The sequence below is a fragment of the Phoxinus phoxinus genome (assembly GCF_949152265.1).
Source record: "Phoxinus phoxinus genome assembly, chromosome: 23".
Lineage (NCBI taxonomy): Eukaryota > Metazoa > Chordata > Actinopteri > Cypriniformes > Leuciscidae > Phoxinus > Phoxinus phoxinus.
In genome coordinates this window covers 19,911,661-19,937,187 of record NC_136898.1, presented here as the reverse complement: position 1 = coordinate 19,937,187, position 25,527 = coordinate 19,911,661, and the positions used below count along the sequence as shown (strand labels likewise).

The window sequence follows — 25,527 nt, the reverse complement described above, 5'->3', positions numbered from 1 at the left end:
TTGTGAATGATACCCTAATTCCGAACCACACTGTACCAATATTTTGGGACCCCTCCGTTGGGGTGCCTGGCACAGTGGTCCGTTACTAAAGGGTGGAGCTAGATTCACAGCAGAACATTGATTGGTTGACTTTTCGGCTGTATTTTTCCTTGCAGCCTTTGCTCAAATAAAACTTGTCTTCTTCTTGTGACAAACAGCCACATGCCGAGAAGCAAGAACAAAATCTGCTGCATGTCCTCATTGTTGTTTACTGTGTCGCTTTTTTCTTTGTGCGAGAATGACATCAATAGCTACTTTCCGGCATACATCACACCTATCAAATAAGGGTACTGTTGGGGGTGGAAACGCAAGCCGGATCAGGGTTTACCGTCCAAAATCGTACCGTGCCGCTCGGTGGAAACAAGCCATTAGGTGCACTAATGTTACAGTAGGAGGGTGGACGACATCTCTGGCAGACGGCGGCCCACATTGGAGACTGGCTGGTGTTGGAATGGAGGCGATAACCATGTATTCTGCATGCTTCACTTCCGTGCTTTGATAAGTCAGGATGTGTTAGTTAGGTCGCAGAGTTCCTCTCGAGCGGGGGAATATCCCACAGTCCAGTTTGACTAGTGTGACCCAGGAGCTGCTGGGAATTGGAATCCTTGTCAGACCAAACAGGATACCACTCAAAATACAGCCCATCAAAGGTGGGAACTGGGTGTAAGTCAGCACGGAATTGGAAAACAAAAAGAAACTTCCTGAATGAGATCCCAGTGCACTGGGTTTGTAGGCTTCCCCCGGCCACTCCAGATTCTGGCACCATAACTCAAGCCATCGCTCAATGGCCAGTCACTCACTGCTGAGAAAGACTAAATACAATCCACATTCATTGGTTATTTAGGGCACAGCTTGACCTTATAGATAATGTGATTGTTTGATTGTTCCTAAGGGCTGAGAATAGCATTATTATCTGATGTTTGGAGATTAGAGCTTGTTGTTCAACATGTTTAAATGCTGAAGGAGGGGTAACGGTGGAGATTTATATCCCAATACCATCAGCAGCGGGAGGAGCTACAGCTTAGCTGGGCATTGTTCAGCCCCTTCCCTTTATCCTGCAGCAGTTTTAATACTGTGAAAATCCCCATGCGCTCTGTTGACTCAGAGCTCCACTGCAGTGATGTTCTCAGTTTACTGTTGAGCAACAGCTTTTAATTCTTACTTAAAGGAATAATAAATAAATAAACTACCCTGGACAACTTGTCACTCACATGATATCACAGCAATAACAAACCACAACCATCCAATCAATTTTCCCCATGCACAAAGTCAAGTTCTACCCTACATTTTTTCTTGGCCCAGAAGCTGTTTCTGATATGTCATAGTAGGGAAGAAAATACCATTGCAACTTCAGTTTCATGTCAACTTTAACTATATAATGGCTGAAATTGTTGTTAGGTTACAGGGAATCTGCATTTCCACAGCGAATCTCCATTTCCACAGCGGATCTCCAACTTTTATACCTCTTAAGTGTTTGTTGAGTTCTAGATATTAAAAATGTTTGGGCACCTTCAATCTTGCAATGATCGAGCTGCTTGTGGTTTTGGTCAACCCAGCACTTCATCACAACTTTTCTTTCCAGCTAGGTTTGTCAAACATAACTTCTTCCAATTACATGGAACCTTGAAATTGTGATCAATTATCAGTTAAACTTCACAGACCACATTGCTAGAACTGCCTGGTCCTGGAGATATGCCTTGTACAACATTAGGAAGATTAGGCCCTTCCTATCGGAGCACACAACTCCTTATCCAAGCTCTTGATCTATCCTATTGTAATGCTCTCTTGCAGGCCATCCAGCATGACTGTCAAACTTCTGCACTGATCCAGAACGCAGCAGCGAGACTGGTCTTTAACTAGCCGAAGAGAGAGCATGTCACCTCTCCTAATAAAATTGCACAGGTTGCCAGTTACCGCTCGCATCAAATTCAAGGCACTGATGTTTGCCTGCAGAACCACCACTGGTTCTGCACCCCTGTACCTAAACTCACTACTTCAGACTTATGTGCCCTCCAGAAGATTGCGTTCTGCAAGTTAACGGCACCTTGTGGTGCCATCTCAAAGAGGCACAAAATCACTTTCGCTGACCTTCACCTGGACTGTTCCCTGCTGGGGGAATGACCTGCCCAACTCAACCCGAGTCTTTAGCCATTTTCAAGAAACACTTGACCCATTAATTCTAACACTTACTATTCTATTTCTATTTTGTCTATTTTTTTTTCTATTTATATATTTAAAAAAATATTTTTTAATGTACTGTGCTAGACTAACTGGGACTACTCATAGCACTTACATATTGTTGGTTTGATTGCTTCTCATTTGTTAGTCACTTTGGATAAAAGCATATGCTAAATGATTAAATGTAAATGTGAAAAAAAAGCCAAGCAAGTCAACTTCTTGAAGTTGCCTGTATCTTTAAGACCTTTCATCTGTGATTTAATTTTCCACTTTCCCTTACCTTTATCCTAGAACAAACAGGTGCCGTTTGCTTTTATTGTACGCCAGCATGTCTCTAGTGCATTTCAGGCATGAGACTACCTCTTCCTCCCAGTCGTCCGATTGTGGCATCAATCATAGTTTGGGCCCTTCCTGTTTCCTGTTGTTGGCCCTTTCCAGCTGGCAGTGTGCCCAGCCTGTATTTACCTGGAAGCACCATGATAACAGCAATGCGGAGTATGATGGGCATCAGTGGCATTGGTGGCCGTTTCCTTATAGATGAAAATGCCTCAAGGGCCTTGTGGAGCTTGTGAAAAAACCCAGCCCATTGTGATAACAACTCCAGAATTAGTCCATATTTTGCCTTCCAGATTTAGCCCTTTGTTCTACTGGTGCTAATGATTAATCGACGATTAATTGTTGATTATAATTTAATTGATAAAACTTAGCGATGGTGGATTAAGCAAGGTCATCATTAGAGTGTGTAGTTTTGAAAAAATTCTCGAAGTGTATTGTTGTCTTCAAGCCATGGTAGGCAAGCTGTTTATTTCGAAACATAATCAACCAAGGGTCCAAAAAACACTTCAAACTGTTTTTACTGAACACAAGAACTACTTACTTGTGTAAACGCCACAATAGAAGTACATAAGATCAAGTAATAAGATCCTGGTGGATGAGTGATGATCTTCCAGAGCTGTTTCAGCTTTAGATCCTATTCTACGGCGCACAGTAAATCAAGACCTGTCAATCTGAGCGATCGATCCAATCCAAGCGCGCTCCAGCTGTAAAACAGTGTCCGATTGGCCTCTACACATCGTCCCCACTATTCCCACTCACCTCACCTGAGATCCAGTTTCCAATGGGTGAACTTTCAAATGACGTTGGCAAACACTGCGTCAGGATCGCGACGCGATCAGATCCCGGAAGTCCTATAGCTTTATCCAAGCCGCATGTCATGTGTGATCTACTATTATCTTATGTTGTGTTTGGGCTCGTTCAAGACCACACCTCTACATAAAGATATGTGATCTAGTTTACTAATGTTTCGCGAAGTTACTAACAAAAAAATGGCACAAAAGCATCATGTCTACTGTTTACACTTGTGTTGGCTCTACTTTTTCATGCAAATACTTGGTATAGGCTTAGTTTGGTCTCTAACTAAAACAAATTAGTTTTCTGCTAGTTGAGACATTTTCAATGATGTATGACACAAGTCTATCTGTTATGCACAATGATTTTACAGTTATTTTTTTACGCTATGAAAATAGAGCACTTCTAATATGTTAGCAAATTTAAAGCACTTGTTAAGTGATGGTCATATTCCCTATATTCACTGTAAAGCCAGACTCCTGAGCTTTAAAACGACACCTATTTTGTGGGTTACGCAAGTGGTTAGTAATCTGATATAACTTAGTAGCCCCTCCCCCCACTTCATCTTTAAGAGGTTAAGTTTAACGATTAGTTGGTCGTTAATTGAAACCACGATCGATTATGGGAAGTTCTGAAAATTGACATCCCTACTTTGTACTGTTGTTGAAGCCTATGATGGTGATTATCAGTGATGTATCAGCCAGTCACCAGAGTGTAAAGATTAGGCCATTGCTGTTGTTGTGTAATTTGCTCTATGCATGATTAACTGGGTAAAAGGAGTGTGTTTATATGCTTGTGATACTTGAGACTATAACATGCCATTGAACATTGAAGTTCAACTTCCACTTTTTGTGTTATTTTGTGGATCAGTGGCATGATGCCCATTTTTGAGCAGATCTATTAATTGGTTCGTCAATAAACAATACTTTAAAAAATGCAATTCATACATGCAGTTTAATTACAGTTTATTATTTTTTTTAAACTAGCCTATATTTAAAGCTCCTGTGACGTCATCTTCATGCATGCTGACAAGCTTGTCCATGAATCAGAGAAGCGTTCCTCTATTGTGGACATGAATTACAGGTCCAACCTGTTTTACATAAAAGTTCATTACTCTTTCTCCTTCCTATGATGGTCTGGTGATAGAGCATTTCTGCATGTGTATAATCATACAGAGGTTCTTTCTGCTGTAGCATTGACTAAGTCATTGTCATATTTGTTATATTTGTTTGATACATCATCAGAAGATTGAAGAACACTCATTTGAACACTGTTTGTGCTGCCATCTTGTGGATGTTGAAGTGCTTCTAGCATTTGGGAGCTTCCTGTCACAATACGCATATCAGTTTTTTTGAAGATGTGTTTTCATGGAACCCTGCAGGATATATTTTGTTTTGGTCTCTCTCTCTGAGAGAAAGTGGGCCAGTAGTTGTTGTACTCAAGGTGAAAATAATGGGTAGTATTACATAAATAGCTCACCTAAAGCAATGGCTTCAGAACACTCATAAAAGAGCATATAGGTCATGGACTACATTTATATGTTTATTGTGCTTTTTATGTTGTTGTCTTTTTTGGAGTTTGACAGTGCCTAGTTCATTTATGTATTTATTTAAATGAACTATTACTTGAAGTAAAAAGTAAACTTTCCTAGCATTTTTTTTTTAACATTTACATTGTCATTTGTAATCCATTGAAAGAAAGCAGTGCCCAAAACATACTTGGATCATGGTGATAAGTTCTGAATCCCACTTTGAGATAGGGCTGTAAACGATTAATCGCATCCAAACTAAAAGTTTGTGTTTACATAATAAATGTGTGTGTACTGTGTATAATTATTTTATATATATAATACACACACATGCTTGTATAAGAAATATTTGCATGTACTGTATATAGATTTATATATCATTTATATTAGGCCTATATATAAATTATAAATATTGTATATATAAATAACACATTTTTCTTAAAAGTATACATGAACGTGTGTGTATTTATATACACTAAGTAATTATACACAGTACACACACATTTATTATGTAAACACAAACATTTATTTTGGATGCGATTAATCGTTTACAGCCCTACTTTGAGACTCACTTTTCCTTCAGAACATGTACAAATCTAGTAATATTATTTCCCTTGCTTGCTTGGCCTTGGTTTTGTCAACAGAGAAGTATTTCCGAATGCAGCAGGATATTCATTGGGAAAAACAATGTAGGGCGAGACTGGATTTTATCCTCTAGGAATTGATTGGATTGTGAATACTGGTACATGAGGTGGTTGGGAAAGTTGTGAAAAACAGGATGGGTGACACCAGTCATCGGCTGTACATTCATTTAACTGAAAAACATTTTTGTTCTTTGGAATAATGTGCACCGATGAAGCCCAATGAAATCACATTTATAATATGCTTGCAAAAATGTTTAATCATAATACATAGCTACTTTCCAGTTATCATCAGTGGAGACAGATGCTTTTTCACCCAATAATGTAAGAAGCAAGCAAAACCTCGACTAGGCTACTGTGTTTGGAAAGTCACTGGCTTTGATTGATGTAAAGCCCAGTGTGTTCACTAGAGGGCAGCATTTGCTAACCGTACACCCAAATTCAGTCTGCATTCAATTTAGAGTGAACCCCCACCACACCCCCTCCCTTTTTCCTCAAAGTCACATGTTTAGGCTATATGATGTATGAATGAAAGAACTAGCCTAATGCATGCGGCTGTTATGATTTCTCACTTTATTTGTCACAGTTTTACCCTCTTTCAAGTTATCTGTGCTCAGCCTGACTGAGTGTCACATGGCAACTTAATGCATTTAGCACAGATATTCACAGCCCATGTGACGTGTGATAAAGGAAACCGCTATTCCAGTGGCACTCCTCACTCTCTCATTAAGAGATTTCTCACGCTCATTTATCTCGAAGCCAGATTTTTTGTTGTTAGTAGCATCTAAGAAACGCCTTGCAGGCTTAATTTCACACATTGAGTCCTATTATCTGTCGGAGTTCAATTAATAATGCAATGCTCTCGTATAGATTTCATTTGCAGCTAGTTAGTTGAAGTTAGATGAACTGTCAACATTATAGAGTGCAACAGTCGGGTTCCCAAAGTGAACGTGTTTTAACAACCTATAAACCTTTAGAGACAGACCTACTGTGAGCTGCAAGGTTATTAATCGGTATGTGCTTTTGTTGATCCCGTCAACCTGCATCATTTTATCTTATTTTTTTTAAAATAATTGTGTTTAACAGCATGAATTCCTGGTATAAAAGTACAATAACCATGATTCTGGCAAGAAATTTCCACCAATCAGAGAATTGAATCAAGCAAAGTGGCCTACCTGCCCACTCTCATAAAGCACCATCAATGACGTAACAGCTCCCTACACTCGCAAACTGTGTGTGTGTGTGTATATAAATATATATAGTACACATTTTTGTACTTTTGCTATTTGTCAGATTTCCAAACACTTTTATGCTTCAAATCTAAGTTTGTAACGCTGATTCACCTCGTAGCTGGTTGGCTTGGTTGATGCCTTGAGTTGTAACACTTTTTAAATTCCCTATGGGAAAAATAATTCTGGAACAGTGGCTGCGTCCGAAATCGCACACTTCCCTATAGCAGACGAAAAACAGTATGTGACAAAAGTTCAAATTCACAGTACTGATAAAAGAGCGGGCAAAAAAGTACCTGGATGACCTTCTACTTCCAGCGAGATTCTGGTGTGCATATCAAACTATATAGAACATACTTTTTTTAGCAGCTCTGAAGTAATTACTCAAATTCAAAATAAATAGTATGCGATTTCGGACGCAGCCAAAGTCTGCTTAAAAAAATGTATGGGCACTTTTTGCACTATAGCCAGCTTCCTGATAAAGACATATAAGTATCGCCCCCTTGAGTATCGGATGCATGAAACGCATTTTCTAAAAAGCAATAGTCAAAGGCAGCCTTTTTTTAAAAACAAAAACTTGTTGTTTACCTAGCTGGACAGCAATTTTAGGCATCATAGGTGCACTCGTGATGAAAAAGCTGTTCCAAAAGGTAGGCATTTTTCCTTCAGGCAATCCCAGAATGCACTGCAACGAGCTCAGTGAAAAATAAAATTGAGAGAAATGTTGATTGTAAATATTAAACGTGAAAAAGCACTGCCAAAAAAAACCTAATGTAATTGATTATTTTTCCTGTTCTGTCTACTTTACAGTAGGCTTATTATACTTTCACTCTATTAGCTTAGCCACATGCTAACACCAAACTCCCTTGAAATCAAGTCTAGCTATGTTGCGGCCTATGTAGATCTCTCGAAATCAGTCCCTTTTGAGGGTCCATCTGGGTCAGGTTGCTGTGGAAGGGTTTTGCAACAGAGGCTTTGAGTCTCTTTTAAGAGATAGAGCTACACTGAGCCAACCAGATAAAGACCTTCAGATGTGAAATGTACTTTGTAACTCAAAAATATGGCAGACAGAAAGAGACGAAATGTATTACAATATATTGCACCGACTGTAAATAGCTTTGTTTTTACTCAAAAGGGGCCGTATTACCCATACCATCGCAACATAAAACAACGCCTCCTCCTTGTGCAATGTAAATGTCAAACATGCTTTGATCTTCCTTGCGTAGACTGTAGAAGTTATGTGATTGGTTTAAGCAGTATTACTGGCTTTCTTCTTTATGTGTGTGTGTGTGTTTTGGCTCTGTTGAAATTTATTGGCCAATTTTTATTTGCTTTATCACTCAGTGTCATGACGTCAACCGCAGGGCTCTGACAGCAGCTTACAGAAAACGGCTGTTTTTTTGCTGGAAATATATTGGGGTGCTTACTTGTCCCAGAACGCTGTGGTGACTTTCGGCCCTTATGTTTTCAATGGAGGCACTGTGCGGTAGACTTGTTTTTTTCTTCCGCAGTAACTTTTTCTCAACCAGATGGTGTCAACAGATGTCAGATGGCTTTGAGATGTGTTTCTGTTTCTAGAGTGACACACGCACACACCCACAGCATTTCTCTCAGAGAATCACAAGTCGCCAAAATCGCATAAACACAAAGATGAGTGGGAAGTTTTTTATCTAAATTGCTGTAACCTTCCTAACGTTCCTTCCTCCCCCCTTTCCCCTGTCTTGCCGTCTTTGTCCCGTCTTCAGTGTTTCAGGACGTTCTGCTGTAAAGGACCTCCCCCACCCAGACCAGAATATGACGTGGTTTGCATCGGTCTGACGGGTTCTGGGAAGACCAGCCTGCTCTCCAGACTTTGCAGTGAGGCAACAGACAACATCGTCCCCACCACAGGTCAGCCCACCATCGTAGAGCAATACCAGACACGTCCTGCAAAACACAAACACAGATCTTTGCACTTCCTCTTTGCCAAACACTTTAAAAACACACCCCCTTTGTATTGAGATTTTGCCTTGTGATTGTCTTTTAAAGAGTACTTGATTAAATCTCGGTCAGTGTAGCAATGGAGGTGTTTTTGTGAAATCCTCATGGCCGCGGTTGTTAATCTTGTTCAACTTTTATTTACAGGTTTTAGCATTAAAGCTGTCCCGTTCCAGAATGCCATTTTAAATGTCAAGGAACTCGGAGGTAAATGTTCTCTGTTTTTCATGAGAATACTACTTTTATTTTTATTTTTTTAAATCACAATTAATATATGGGCCAGAGTGTCCACGATATAGAGAAGGAAAAAATATTTTTAAATGTTTAAAACACAGATGCTAAGTTTTTAGAAAATGTATGTTTATTTATTTATTCTGTTCCATATGGTTTTGAATAACGAACTTTGAATACTGGTTTACACCTCTGAACTATCATTGGTCTGTGGTGATTATGTAATATTAGGGTGTGGCTCTGAGACTCCGCCTTCTTTAACATGGAAATCTTCTCCGACTCACTTCTTCTGTTCAGTCCCTTCTGTTCAGTACAACCGCGAATAAAAACACGAAAAGCGCCGCTTTATAGTAGAAAAAGCTTGGTACTCACACTTTACGAGACACACTTATCCTGCGAGCTGACGTCATCACTTTCCTCCTGACTGCTCTCTTCACTATAACACTATTTGTTCTCTGTAGAAATTAAATATAGGTTGATCTTTGTTAAAGCTGTATTTTTTTTCATTTTTTTCATCATTTCTTAATGACACAGACAACAGCAGGAATATTAGGTTGCTGTCTCTTTAAGACCGGATGCACGGACCGAATATACTAACACACATCCGGTTTCTTTCTCAACTGTTCACTTCTGACATAACCGAGAGAATACGACAATTCACCATGACGTCACAACAGTAATAGACGTTCTTCCGTGGCAAAAGCCGAAGCGTTCCTATGGCAACGCTAGTAAATTGCTTGGAAGGGAGACCCACCGTCGGCAGTAAAAATTTAATAAAAATAAAAAATTTAATTAAATATAATGCGTTTTTTATCGTAATAACAACTGTATTTAATTATACAAGTAATATTTTTTTATAAATTTGTAATATAGTAGGCCTACACATAATTAGCTAAATACTCTCTATAGCTCTCTTTTCTTTGCCAAAATAACGTGCTATATATATCATGGTCATTAAATGGCTTTCCTGAGGTAAATGTTATGTGACATAATTGTTCTCCAGCTGTTATATTGACCTCTTTGCACGGTTGAAAAACACTGATTGGTCGATATTATGTATGAGGAATATAGATTTCGGTAAGTTGCGTGAGAAAATGGATGTGTGGCGTGAGAGCGTGTGAAAAGTGACAATTGCGTGAGTCTCACGGTCAATGCGTGAGAGTTGGCAGCCCTCTTTTACTTCAGGCAGTGACTGGCAATGAGTCTGATCTTCAAAAGAGACAAGTTTACTAATATTAGTCTCGAATTTCCCCGGCTGAAGATAAATGCTCTGCTATGATTTTGTAGATGGACCGTTTTGAGAATACACGAAGCAGAGTTGAAGGGCAAGCAGGGTTGGCAGCAGAAAGGTAAACGTTGGATGAATATAATTTAGGGGATCATTAAGATTTCCTACTTTTAGCACTACTTTTGACGACACGATACGACGTCCACTCGCTATAACCTCCTCACAGGAAATTGATAAAACCCTACACCTTTTGATGTATATCTGGCAGCGCAACCCCAAACACAACACGTTTTCATCATCGTTTCAACTGTGATCAACAACAATATTTTTTAACTATGTAACTGTTCCAGTCGCCGGCTGGATCTCTTCAGTTAGTCAGTAGACTACAGAGAGTCTGGCCACCCGGAAGTAACTTGGTGCCTATTGTTTACAAACATTCTGAAATGCCGTATGCTTGCTGAGATGTGTATTTTGATGGGCACTTCAAGTGTGTGCATTTGTGTGCTCAAGTCCCGATTTTCGGGTCTTCTTTGATTTGCATGTGCAAATTGGCAAGACAAAACACGTCCAAATGATACATTTTTACTCTATGATAGTTAAACTTTAGCCTGGCTCCGCCCTCCTACATACTTCCACTCAATTTTAATTTTCCTTTAGTACTACGTCTGGGATTGTGGTATATTCTTGGGTTTTCTCCGATAAATTTTTTACCGGTCCAATTAGCGAACAGAGGCAAAAAATACATAAATCTCTCGTCTCAGGGGGACATGAAGAAGGGGAGCACGGTAATTCGAAAATACTTCAGGTTTTCTACTGATACAAAGCTTAATGCTAAATGCTGAAGTATCCGTTTAAGAGACTCGTTGATTTAACACACAGTCACAAGGGTCTGCAGAGCTCCTCTCTATGATATCATGTTGTCTCTCTATGATTATCATATCATACATGTTTGGAATAAGTTGGTGGAAGTTTAATAAGTTAATAAGCAAGCAGTCGTCATGATCACTACCGTTGAAAATTTCGCTGTCATTAAGATTATTTAAGAGGTCTCTCACACCATGTCTACTCCAGAAGCATCGCAAGCTGTTGCGACCATTGCAAATCTGTTTGTCCTCCATGTCACAAATAGCACAGGCATTACGTCAGAAATAGAACGGGACATCAGTTTGCCGTGCCGCATCAGTGTAGACCGTGTCAGTGTTTATAATGGGTATTGTCTTTTGTTGCGCAGCGTCACTCTGCTCAAATCCAATGTAGACACTGTTACTCTCACCATGGCTGCATTTATTTGATAAAAAATACAGTAAAAGCAGGCTGTAATACTGTGAAATATTATTGCAATTTAAAAGATCAATTTTCTATTTTAATATATATGATGATTTGATACTTATGAAACATTTCTTATTAGTATCAGCGTCGAAAACAAGATTCTTTGATGAATAAAAAGTTCAAAAGAACAGCACTTATTATTACAAACACTAAACCTTTAATTGGTAGTGTGTAGAGTACATTCAAGTCATTGTAAGTATTAATAAATTAATAGATCCATACAAACAATTTGAGCATTATGGCATTGACCCATTAGTGAACATCTACGGAAACATCTGTAACAACATTTGAAACAATTATTTCACATACGATCTTTTGAAAAGTAATCTTGGGCAACACATCATCTGACACCGCATGAGGAATATGAATGTTATTTGACACAGATGTTACACGAGGACCCGACCAGTAAGGACACAAACTCATTTCTTTGATGACTAATAGTTTTCTCTTCAAGGTAAATTGAACCCCAGGAAACGCCAGTGCTCGGATGCGGCACGCAAAGGAAATGTTTCAGATGTCACTCGCTCACTGAACCCAGAGCCATCTTGGCCCGCATTTCCTTTTTTCGTAAGAGTGATGGGCTGCAGCTTTGAATCTGTCTTTAAAATGAGTGAGTGATGATAAGAATAAGAGGGTGTTGTGGATGCAGGGAACCCTGGGGGAAAGGAGGGACAGATAGGTGAGGAGAAAAAAAGCTGGATACATAACTGCTGGAACTGAGATTCCACCTGGGTCATAAAGCCTGTAGAGTTAGAGAAAAGGAAATGTCACTAGTTCAAAGGAAAAGTTCACCCAAAACATTAAAATGCTAACATCATTTACTCACTTTCACGTCATTCCGAACTTTTACGTACTTTCATCGAACACAAAAGGATTTTTGAGGAATGTACTGGTTGTATTTTTTAATGCAGTTGAAAAGCCAGGGTGGATATAAAGAATAAAGTCGACATTAAAAGTAAATTCAACCTCTCTTTTTTGTAATTGTATGTTGAAGATCTTATTGTGAATGATTCATCCATGTATGTTTCATTTAAGTGGTATTAACTGCATTGAAGTGAGCGACCGGCACATTCTTCATTTTGCGTTCCTCAGAAGAAACTAAAGTAAATTATTTTTGAGTGAAATAATCCTTTAAAAGTGAATTATTATTGGAGAATTGTTGGTGAGAAACAGCCCACATTGGGAAGTCATCTTTAAATCGACGAACCTCTGAATTCTCCTTGAAAAGCGGTATAATTACGTCCTATTTTTCTTTTAAGCACTTTGGAAACCTTTCCTCCAGACGTCCAACGAGTTCAGCTCAGTGTCAGGGGCCTGCGGAGCGCGACCTCTTTTCCCCCAAAAACATCAGTGTAGGGTTACGGCTGGGACATTAACCTTGAACCTGACGCGGAAGGCTCATGTCACACTTTATTGATGGAGGTTGTGTGCCGGCTTGACACGCTGGCTCTCCCGTCGTTTCCGCCACGGCCATCGAGACGGTTTACCGGATTCCCGTGTTATTGGTTGGTCTGCCCGTCTGGCCCGTGTTTTGGGTTTGCGTGAGTGATGTCAGGAAGTCGGGAGACGTTCAAAGTGCCGCGCTGTCTGTGCGCATTTCCCATCAGTGTCACGATGACACCCTGTGCGATCTGACAGGCGCACCAGAGAAGGGAGACCCACATGCTCACATTCACCATCTCGCAGCGGCCATCTGAAAGCACTTAGCAGGCTCTCTCTCTCTTTGTTTCTCTGGACCCCAGCCATGATGTAATGATTTCTGCGAAAATGTGCTTTAGTTGCATTATCACATGAGATTGTAATGCACCGGCCCGTTACTGATAAATGCTGTTTTGTTCCGTCACATTGTTCTCTTCTTAATGCACATGTTTATGCATCTGAAATGAAAGTAAACCTCTGCTTTTCAAAGCCCAAGACTCCACAAGACCTCCCAGTTTGATTTGACTTTCACAGCCAGTAGATGGAGACTTTGAGTAAAATGAAACCACACAGAGACTGTTGATGCACATTTGTGACTGATGGGACATTGTGTTTTGGAAAAACCAGGCCTTATAGGAAAGAAATATCAGGCTGTATATGCTAAGTAATTGTGCATTAATATTTAATAGTGCTTGCTAAAATTGCAACGGCAGATCAAACGCTTCTTAATTAGATGAGTCAGCCTCGGACATGGCCTGTCTGTGAGGATCCCAAATATTTATTGCGAGCCACAAATTGTCTAAACATCTGCAGAAAACATTATTATTTCTTTGGCCAGCTATCGCAAAGTGTGTTTGCTATTGCTGTCAGGCTTGCATTTCAGCGGTCGGAAAGCTGTTGCTGGATACCACAGTGGATAATACCTAATGAGAACTGGAAGTATTACATTGTACATCATACACAGCGATGATATCGGGAAGTCGAGCTCTGAAACTCAATCTGAAAGGTGGAGTCTGTTTCCAAACATGAACCAAGACCTCTATGAACAGTTTTAGAGCTGATAATTTGGCGAGGCATGACTAAGAGCTCAATTTGTGGTGTGACAAAGACTCAGAAGTTTGGAAGTGGAACCATTAAACTCACGTCCAGTGTGTTTAGCGAGGGAAAAAAAAAAGGATTGCGCAGCTGTTTAGTGTCAAGCAAACAGCTTATACGTCTTGGCCGAACTTCAAGAGCTTTGAATAAAGCTGTCGATTACTGTCTGGCATTGATTTAAGACACCACCTTTTCAAATAGCATTATGTTTATTATTTCATACTTTAAGATGAAAACGGAGGAATAAAGCTTCTTTTTCGGGGTCCGTTATCGCAGGAGAAGATGCACACGAGGCATGCTAGTAATTAATACGGCGCATTCCAATCAGAAAACTCACAAGAACGAGGTATAGACAAACTGGTCTCTGTTTTTTCATGGTTAGGGTACAGGCCCCGCCGTGACTCACTTTAACCAAAGCCATGCTGCGCTTGTGTGTCTTGGTGGCCACATTTTTGTACCCCCAAATTGCTGTGCACAAGAGAAACCATATGTTCACTGTAAAAGTGGGCCCATTTGAACTGTGCTGTAGACTGGCCATCAGAAGAAACCATTTTAATATGCTCTCAGGGTCGACTTTAAAGAAACACTGTTGCGTTGAGCGCTCTTCATTTGGACACGGCTTTTCCCACAGGCCTCCCCGAGCGGGAGTGCGAGTTGGCATGCGTTCTTTAAGTCATAAAAATACATAATGCAATATCCGCAACGATTTTTGAAAGGAGGTCGGGGTCCTCACTAAAATGCATTCCAGCAATGTTCGAACTGATACTGTGTCGAAACACGCTGCAGTCCGTTTCCCGCTTGGGCGCCAAAACGTTTTCCAGAGCTTCTCATTGTGCTTTTTGTTTTTGTTTTGTTTTTTTAAAGCTTTACGTTGTTTTCGCCTTGGGCACAATCTGATTTATGTCTGACAGGAAAACCACCTTTTTTTTTCTGTGGAGGGGTTAATGTGTGCATTAAATGTTATGACTTCCTTGCTGCGTTCCTGACGGTGTGAATTTATGTTTTGTGTTGCAGGAGCGGACTCGATTAAAAAGTACTGGAGCCGGTACTACCAGGGCTCTCAGGGGGTGGTGTTTGTTTTGGACAGCGCTTCGTCGGAGGAGGATCTGGAGGTGGCGCGTACGGAGCTCCACTCGGCCCTGCAGCATCCGCAGCTCTGCACGCTTCCCTTCCTCATTCTGGCCAACCACCAGGACAAACCTGCTGCCCGCTCTGTACAAGAGGTAACACGATACATGCTTAACACTTCCCTTCCTCACCCTGGCCAACCGCCAGAACAAACCTACCGTCCGCTCTGTACAAGCCGTAACTTTACACTCGTCTAATACTTCCCATCATCATACTGGCCATTACCACTGGGACAAGCCTGCCGCCCGCTTTGTACAAGAGCTAACCTAATACTCTCTTTATACCTCCTATCGTAATCATGATCATAAACTCCATAAAAGAGGTTATCTAAAGAGATATATTTCTCCTAAAATGAACACAGAGTCATCATTTATTCACCCTCATGTCACTCCAAATCTGTTGGACTTTCGGTGGAACAAGTAAGAAGATGTTTTTGTCAGTTATACAAGGACATTCGGTGGAGTCCCAAAAAAACTTTTTATGTTCCACTGACGAAAGAAATTCATATAGGTTTGGAACAACATTATAGGTAAGAAGATGGTGACAGAATTTAAGAGGTTTCCTTTTAAGGCAAGATCTCACTCCGCGCCATAGGCAGCTATTTCCAGTCATGGAAGTACAGCTTCTATTTACTTTAATGGGGATAGAGCGAAATTTCCAGAAACTGTTTGTCAATGTTTGTTCTCTCATGTTCGGCCGGACCAGTAACCGGCGAGGCCAGCGGCACAGGAAATAACGTCAGCTGCGCGTTCTCATTTCTTCTCTCCGACTGCGAAATGACACACACCCGCCTCCTCTCACTCACTCATCTCATTAGATCCGGTCTATATAACTGGCGCGCACATAAATACGCCTCTCAACAGCTTGTGCGTCGCAAGTACCAAAATGAGTGGCTTACAGTGCTTAAGCAGTCAATTACTCACAAAATTATGTGAAAATGCCCATCAAGTATTCAGTTAAACACAGTCAGTTTTGGAACGTAAATAAATAGTTGAGAAAGATAACGCATGTTGTGCATCAGTATATTGAATCTGTGCATAAACTCTTTAAGTGACAGCAGTCTAATATTCCTGCTGCTGTCTGTCATGTTAATCAAAGAACAAAAAACAAAGAAAATCACTCTGCTCTTGACTAACTTTTATAACTTTATTGTATGCATTTGTATTTAATTTTTACAATGAAGATTGTCCAGTGTTGTTTTACATTTGATTACTTTTATTTCTGTAGTATTTCTTACATGAATACTGTTAGGCCCACCGGAAAATCTTAAAGCCGTGTTTATTTCATCTCTCTTTATCCTATTGCATTTATCTGTGCTTTTGTTTGCACTTAGTTTATTTGTTCTTATTTTATTTATTTTTTATTTTCAATTTCACCTGGCCAATTTGCGAAATCTGCGTGAGGAACTTTTCACCCTCATAAACTCCTGATCACACGGATTTCTATTAAAATGACTGGATTTCGCCACAACAACGGAAAATGTGACCTCACCTTTTGAAATTGCCGTATCTCTGGCGAGATACAAAAAGTTTATATGACTTTTAAGATATTTGTTGTAAATTTTAAACGATAATGGCATTAGGGAGGTGGTGTTGCGCTGCTGCGGTTTTATTTCCGCAGGATTCGCTTGTTGTTTGCAAACACTGACAGGCCACAAGACATTCTCCCACAGATCTGCAGCACCCAGCTTACCCACTTTCTCAGGCTTTCCTGACAATAAGTCTTTGTATTGTTGGGAGCCCAAAATACTGGTGGTGTGGGGAAACACTACAGCTGTTGTCCCATCTCATAAGAGTGTATTCATTTGACCAATTGCTCTATTTAAGATTCTGTCAAACATTGTTTCAAAAGCAAGTGGCATCAAAATTAAGATGAATTGCTGACCGCTGTTAGTAATAGCAAACAGTTGGAATGCGTGGCATGTCTCTGCTGTCACATTTCTATTTTAATGGTCCCCTTGTCACTTTTATGTTCGGAGGATTGTGTTACGTCTTTTCCTGAATGATTTGGTGTCTGTGTGTTATTTGGCTGATACCATGCGCGTTGGTTTTGTGTGTGAGTGTGCATGCGTGCACATCTGCTCCGAGTGGAGAAATCGGTCCGCGGGCTGCAGGGTATCACCCAATGCACAGAGCACTAATTAACTGGCTGAGAAGTGGTCCTGAGTGAGCAGTAAATATCTGCCTTTGGAGAATAACACATCCCTGTTCACTGATGTGTGTCAAAACGGGGCTTTTCAGTTGGCAGCGACACTCGCTTTCCTTGCTGGAGATGCAACTTGGGTTACACAAGATCGGACCTGACCAGCTTGTTTTCCATTTAATTGCTCTCAATTGATTTCAAACTGGATCAGATCTCTTGGACCTCCTATGGGCATTTTTTTCAAAGAAGAAAAGATCCTGAGTGCAGAAAACAGAAAAGGAACTGGTCAAATATTTTTGGTCATTATAAGGGATAAAGTTTCTGCCAGCTTTTTAAAAACCAAACCTGCTGTTAAATTAAATTACATTTCTATTTTTTTACGTGTGACGTTATATCAATCTCATTTTCCAATCCTTTTTTAAAATATTAATTGATCAATGTCACTGCTATTCTTTGTGGAATAGATTTAACTAAGTGCTGGAAAAATTCCTCAGAGATTTTGTTCCATATTGACATGATAGCATCGCGCAGTTGCTGCAGATTTGTCGGCTGCACATCCATGATGTGAATCTCCAGTTCCAGCACATCCCAAAGGATTGAGATCTGGTGACTGTGGAGGTCATTTGAGTTTAGTGAACTCATCGTCATGTTCAAGAGACCAGTTTGAGATGATTTGAGCTTTGTGACCTGGCGTGTTATCCTGCTGGAAGTAGCCATCAGAAGATGATACACTGTGGTCATAAAAGTATGGACATGGTCAGCAACAATACTTCAAGTAGGCTGTGGCATTTAAAAAAGGCTCAATTGGTACTAAAGGGCCCAAAGTGTGCGAAGAAAATATGTCTTCCACAGCATTACACCACCAGCAGTCTGAACCGTTGATACTAGGCAGGATGGATCCATGCTTTCATGTTGTTTACGTCAAATCCTGACCATCTGAATGTCGCAGCAGAAATCGAAGGATCAGGAAACGTTTTTTCCAATCTTTAATTGTCCAATTTTGTTAAGCCAGTGTGATTGGTAGCCTCAGTTTCCTGTTCTCAGCTGACAGGAGTGTCACTGGTGTGTCTTCTGCGTCTGTAGCTCATCTCCTTCAAGGTTCAACGTTCAGAGAGATGCTCTTCTGCAGACCTTGGTTGTAACGTGTGGTTATTTGAGTTACTGTTCCCTTTCTTTAAGCTTGAACCAGTCTGGCCATTCTCCTCTGAACTCTGAAGACCAGCCACGTTCAAAGTCACTTAAATCTCCTTTCTTCCCCATTGTGATGCTCCGTTTGAACTTTAGCAGATCGTCTTGACCATGTCTACATGCCTTAATGCATTGAGTTGCTGCCATGAGATTGGCTGATTAGATATTCGTGCTAACAAGCAGTGTATTGTGTACTTGGGACAACGCAGCATTTGCCATATGGTCTATAAGTCTACATAGCCAATAAGAAATGGCAAAGACTGCTGTTAAAAGTGGTCTTGAAATACAATCCTCCCTCTATACTACTTCATCTGCACACGCTAGTCTGTGGAGATATTTCAGGTCGTTTTTCATTTTTGCCAGATATAAATTGCTAAACGTATCAAATGGTGGTCTGCTTCGCATTCTTCTTTGCATGGAAGTGGCCTGTACGCCAGCATCAACCTGTTTTGTTTTATATTTCAGGGTGTGAACTGTGATGGATCATCTGTCTTGCCCCTGGATGACCATTTCATTCCAGTAAAACAAGAAATCCACCTATATCAAGAGTTTTCACATATAATTAATTGCCAGGGACCCCCAAATTTTAGGATCCCCTTGCGAGGGACCCTCTTCATAAAATATGCAGGCAGCTGTATATTTTCATGTATGCAGACTCATTTAAACTGTGTTGAAAAATAGCAAGTGTCTTACTATTTATAAAGACAGTGCATTGTTTGCAAAAATTAATGATTAGGTTTCTCTTTTTACTAAAGCCTAAATAAATGATTGAAATGTTATATGGAAAATATTGAAATGGAAACATAATACTTGTTCATAAATGATTAATCTAATTTCAAAGCTGACAGCTCTAGAAAGATACAACAACAATACCTCCAAAATGTTAAAATGCCAAAAGAGTTGTTTGTCCGAATACATAGTATTCGAAAAACAGAAGGCGAAAAGACCTCGGGTGACCTACTACTTCAGCCGAGTTTCTGAAGTGCGCTTTCGATGGACACTTTACTATCCCATGATTTATGAATGGAAGTAAAACGATGCTACTGACGCTGGTAGGTCGCATGACAGTAACAACATGGCTGATGTAGTATGTCCGTATTTCATTTATACTACCCACATTAGGCATGGCCTAATGGTTAGAGAGTCAGACTGAAAACCCGGGTTGCAGGAAATGACTGAGGAAACTAAGGCACCTAACCCCCAATCACTCCCTGGTCGTCACAGCAAAATGGCTGCCCAATGCTCAGGGTGTGTGTGTCAATGGTTTGCAGTGGATGGCCCTGTCCTAGATGGCACACTTCATATGCACTTTCGGTCTTGTTGACTTACAATGGCTGCCGCGTGCACAATGACAAACAGGAGTGCAACATTCTCGCAAAGAGCGAATTTTAACAGGGAAAAGAAAACACTCTCAAACACGCTACAAATCAAAGTGTAAGTAAACACATTATAATAAAACAGCAGCCAGCAGTAGAGCGGTCATCTTCCTCTTTGCGTGAGCATTCTCACTCTCCCATTAGAACAGCACGCATACAATAACGTACGCCATAGAAGGAGTCATCTTAAAGGCATATCAACATTCATTTCATGAACACTACTTAACACAAGGTGGCCGTTACATTATGTGTGTTTGTCAGAGCCTGCAGTTGCTGTGTGACGCGCGTTCGCTGCGGGCGTATCGTGACAAGCTGGACGCGCTCCGAAAGAAGGCCGTTAAAATCTATTCCCTATTTTCGTTTTCGAAACTTGTGTTGGTTGGTCCGAATCGATTGTGCAATCGATTTTCGAACTTAAAGTGACAGTCCTAGCACTTACTTGGATGGGGAAATCAGAGGCCAAATTTCTAGTATGGGTTACAACACTTGGCCTTAACATGTCCATCCATCCATCTTCCGCTTATCCGGGGCCGGGTCGCGGGGGCAGCAGTCTAAGCAGAGATGCCCAGACTTCCCTTTCCCTAGACACTTCCTCCAGCTCTTCCGGGGGGACACCGAGGCGTTCCCAGGCCAGCCGGGAGACATAGTCCCTCCAGCGTGTCCTAGGTCTTCCCCGGGGTCTCCTCCCGGTGGGGCGGGAAGGCGCCCACCTTCCCGGGAAGGCGTCCAGGAGGCATCCGGAACAGATGCCCGAGCCACCTCAGCTGACCCCTCTCGATGTGGAGGAGCAGCGGCTCTACTCTGAGCTCCTCCCGAGTGACCGAGCTTCTCACCCTATCTCTAAGGGATCGCCCAGCCACCCTGCGGAGAAAGCTCATTTCGGCCGCCTGTATCCGGGATCTTGTCCTTTCGGTCATGACTCAAAGCTCATGACCATAGGTGAGAGTAGGAACGTAGATTGACCGGTAAATCGATAAATCTTTCTTCACCAGAAGACAGACCGGTACATCGACCGCATTACTGCAGAAACTGCACCGATCCGCCTGTCAATCTCCCGTTCCATCCTTCCCTCACTCGTGAACAAGACCCCGAGATACTTGAACTCCTCCCCTTGAGGCAGGAACTCTCCACCAACCTGAAGTGGGCAAGCCACCCTTTTCCGACTGAGGACCATGGCCTCGGATTTGGAGGCGCTGATTCTCATCCCAGCCGCTTCACACTTGGCTGCAAACCGTCCCAGTGCATGCTGAAGGTCCTGGTCTGAAGGGGCCAGCACGACAACATCATCTGCAAATGCATGGAGAAGGCCTTCTCCAGCCTTAACATGTCAGTTTTCAAATTAGTCACAGTCAGTATTTCGGTCACAGCTATTGTCTTAACGAGGGAGTCATTGAATCATTCAGTCAAACGATTTGTTTAAAACGTCTGAATCATTCAGGGCCAAAGCAAGTGAGAGTGAGTCGTCGAGTCATTCTAGACAAATTCATTCAAAAACATGGATTAATTTAGAGATTCATCATTTTACTCGGAGACGTGTTTTCTCGGAGACACTCAACTGCGTGTAACTTTTTTCATTGGCAAAATAGAGGAATAATTTACAATATTGTGTCTAAAATGTAAGTCACCCAATATTAACTTATTGTTTATTGAACTGTTGTATAAAATCAAAATCACTTTAAACTAGGGCTGTCAAACGATTAAAATATTTAATCGCGATTAATCGCATTAATGTCATAGTTAACTCGCGATTAATCGCAAATTTTTATCTATTCTAAATGTCTTTTGATTTATTTTTGTACCATTATTTTTTCTAATTTTAATGCTCTTATCAACATGGAAAAGTGGATCGGCTTGCTTTGTGCAAATGTTTTTTATTAAAAACTGCATTGGCATATACTGTGTTCAATTTCACACTAACATTCTCACTTGGAGCAAATAATCTCTCACACGATGTAACACTGTCCATCAATAAAAGGGTGAAAGAAATACTGACGAGGTAACGTTACTGATATTGACGAGTGGGCGTAGAAACGCATCGATGTGTGTGTGTGTGCTTGTCTTGACCATCAAGTGGTATTTCCGACTGGACGTGCTGCGATGATTGCTCAGTTCACAACGACACAACACACAGATCTCTTTGGTCTTGTCAACTAAACCATTTGGCATCTCTTTTAAAGTAAACTTTCCATTCAGAATCTTATTGGCATCCATTTCGGCGTCTCGCGCTCATCATTCATCCACTCAAAACGTAACGTTAAAGGGGGTCGCACACCGGACGAGAAGCGCAGCGCCTCGTATTTAAAATTCAAACACATTATTCTCTATGAGTGTACACACACCGGCGCCGTCATTCGGCGTTTTTATTGCTGGCCATAAACTGAGAAAGTGCGTGTCCGACGTGCGAAACGGGCTTGGCTCGGCGCTGCGCTTCTCGTCCTCTCTTTGGCCGGTTCGCACATCTATGGGTTCGCAAGCCCAAGCAAGTGTGTGCGGCGCGCCTGTTGTTTTGATTCTGGTTTAGCTAGATCCGTTGTGGTGTTGTAGTTTATTAACGTTACTAGTTATTGCAAAAGCATGTGAAAAAAATTACAAAGTTTGCTAGGCGTTAATCTCGCGATAAAAAATTTTACGCCGTTAACATGGGTTTGCGTTAACGCCGTTAATAACGCGTTTAACGGACAGCCCTACTTTAAACTTTAAAACTCTTGCTCTTGTGGTATTGCTTATAAATATTAAAAACAAGAACATATACAGAGACATGTTTTGCACCATATCTTGGATTTTGGGGGAATTTTTATTAATTACAGAAATTTTTTGCCCATTATTTTTCACCCTTGGTGTGTGTGAGGCGAGATGGCGGGGCTCTTTTTCGAGCTCAGGCAGAGGCCCTTTCTCCTCCGAGACCCGTTTCTAGTGAAAAGGGTGAAACATGGCAAAGGCCGCTACTGGTTGAGAGCACTTAGCTTGAGACTCAGTTTTGCCCAACTGTGTTTGGACTTTTTCCAGTGTAAAAATCAGTCTTGCAAATGAAATATGATGCAGGAGGTGTTGTGATTTGTACAGTATGTCTGAAAAATGAGAATTTCAAGAGAACCCATTTGCGTTGACTACCAGATTTATGATTGTTTTCCTCTGTGCTTTGTGAAGATGAGACGAAAAAGTACATTTAGGAACTGTCGAGATGTTTGAGTGTGAGAATAATACAAGTGATTGAAAATGTGGCAGTGTGGACCTATTGTATTGAAACTGAATAAACCAATGCGCAACTATCTTAACAACCACATGAAAAATAACGTATAATTCTCTCCTCTTTCTGTGCAAACTTGTGCCGAGTTGACATGGGGCTACAATTAAGGTTGCTTAAGGGGACAAATGTAGCCATGCAAAGCGTATTTTAAAGATTGAGATCTGAATAGGGAACGGCAAATTTCTTTATTTGCAGATATGGAAATCTGTCATCATATCATTGGACTGTTGACAGTCCAGAGGCAAATGGACAGGGGAAAATTGTAAAAAGACAAAAATGATGAAGATCTAGAAGAGAAAAGCCAGTTAGGCAGTTAGTATTCAGTTAGTACGTTAACACAAGACTACAGTAGATCCAAGAAATGATGTGAGAGACCAGCTCAGTTCAGGCAGTGCAAAACTGGAATCTGTGTCCTTCGTGGTCACACAGCAATCTGGGTCTGAACAACAGACCCGTTTGTTGTTTTCCTCGGGGGCTCGGAATTTGCTCAGCCGACATTGGCATGGTTTTCAGTGCTGGATGCCAAGGCCAGTGTCAGATCAGCAGGAGAAACACCATTCTCCCTTATACCACACGCACACACTCACTCCACTGTCTGGGTGTCTGTCTGGCTTTATACCCCTTCGTCCGTCTCTCATGTTACTTGCTGTGGGAAAGATCAGTGCTCTCCATTTTTGCTTCCCCCCCCCCCCTCTTTCTCTCTCTCACTCTCTCATTTTGATCATGCAAAGATGCTTGTGCCTAATGAACCCCATGATTCAGACCAGAGGCTCTTCACTGGTTTCGCTCCAGGACACAGTCTGATATTGGACATGAAGTGGCAATCCAGCACACTACCAAAATAGTTTATTGTGTAAAAGCAAACTAAGATGTCCATAAAATCAAACGTTTAAATGTGTTACTATATTTATTAATGAAAATTGATTCATATTACCAAGAAAAACTCAACAAGCTTTTCTTTATACCTTGAGCTGGAAAAGAATCCATTCGCTCCACATTTAGGGAGATTATCATTATATTTTAAGAGTTCTGTTTTGCTTGGCCACAGTGCGAAGAAAAACAAAATGTAGCCAACAGTGTAAAATGACGACTGAACCTCACATTTTTTTACTTTGGCCGTGGACTGAGCAAATGCAGAAGCAGCAATCCTACTATAACTACTGACTGCCCAAAGTAAACAGCATGTCATGTAATTAATATTCATGAGCAACAAATATAAATGTCTCAATGTAGTGGTGGAAATTAGTACAAGGTAAAAATATTTAACATATGCATGGATTTTATTTTATCCTTGTTGCAAGGCAAACTATATTTAATATTGTCTGGTTTCTTTCTTTCTTCAATTTTGCTCATGGTTTTGGAGAATCCGGGAATGTCGCATAACCTGTCCATATTGACATTTGTCTAATTTGACTGTCTTCTACCACCAAAATCGAACTGACTTAGATAATATGACGATACTTTTCTAAACCAGTCTTACAATTCTTAGGTAATGCATTTGACTTTGTTTCAAACCACCACACTCTAGTGTTGACCATTACAGGTGTGTGTGTGTAATTTTTAAATCCCTTCCTCATGCTTACGAGAAAGACTCTTGTATCTTTGATATATGGTAACCCTGGAGCTCTAGGGTCCTCAATTCTAAGGGTTCTGCAGTTGAAACTCTACCCAGCAGAGTCACAGTCACCGGTGTAATTTACTGCCCCCGTCTCCCCATCTCCCCATCTGCTCTTTGGAAGCAGCTCCCCCCATGCCGTAATGGAAGGGGTCAATGTCTTACCTTTAAAAGAATTGCCTGGTTTTCCCCTGCATGACCCACACCCCCTCCCCTTCTCCTGTGGCTGATCTCACTGGGTTGTGATTTAGAGTAATAATAAAATTACCACGGCTCTGGAAGTAGACAGGGCACCCGTAACATCTGGCTCTAATAAAGTTATGACTGATAGAGATGGATGCACACAGAACCAACACGAGTGGGAGACACACAGACCCTCAAGCTCCAGAACTGGACCTGTTTCAGATGACAGATGTCTTTGAACCCTCTCGACTAATCCATGCAGGTACCGTTTTTACACCGCTTTCCATACAGAGAGAGCTGGAAAGCAAATGTATTTGGTCTTTGGCTTATCTGCCCTCTTCGTGTCCTCACTGACCCTTTTCAATACTCGTGCTTGCTTAAGAGTACTCTCATTCCTGGACATTGCTTTCTCGCTAAATTAATTTAGCTATACAATAGAATTGAATCTCAACGTGTTGACCAACATTGAGCAATAAGATGTACAACATACCTTACGGCACTTTATGTAAGTGGTCCTGAGTAGTTTGTTATGCGTCCCTAAAATACATGGGAGAAAAGGGGTGAGGAATATCTTAGAGAAGTCCTCATTGACATCAGGCGCCATCAATTGAATGTTTTTTGGGGGG

General features: G+C 41.0%; 1 protein-coding gene across 2 annotated transcripts in view; it reads left to right on the top strand.

Annotated features, from left to right (window-relative positions):
- The window catches only part of arl15b (ADP-ribosylation factor-like 15b), a 46,760-nt gene that overhangs the window by 11,153 nt on the left and 10,080 nt on the right, over window positions 1–25,527 (top strand). The window contains exons 2-4 of one of the 2 annotated variants that reach the window (XM_079599552.1): window positions 8,489–8,633; window positions 8,868–8,927; window positions 15,037–15,245. In XM_079599552.1, the coding sequence (XP_079455678.1) occupies window positions 8,489–8,633; window positions 8,868–8,927; window positions 15,037–15,245 (414 nt within the window). The remainder of the gene's footprint in view (window positions 1–8,488; window positions 8,634–8,867; window positions 8,928–15,036; window positions 15,246–25,527) is intronic. The other variant, XM_079599553.1, reaches the window with a different exon arrangement.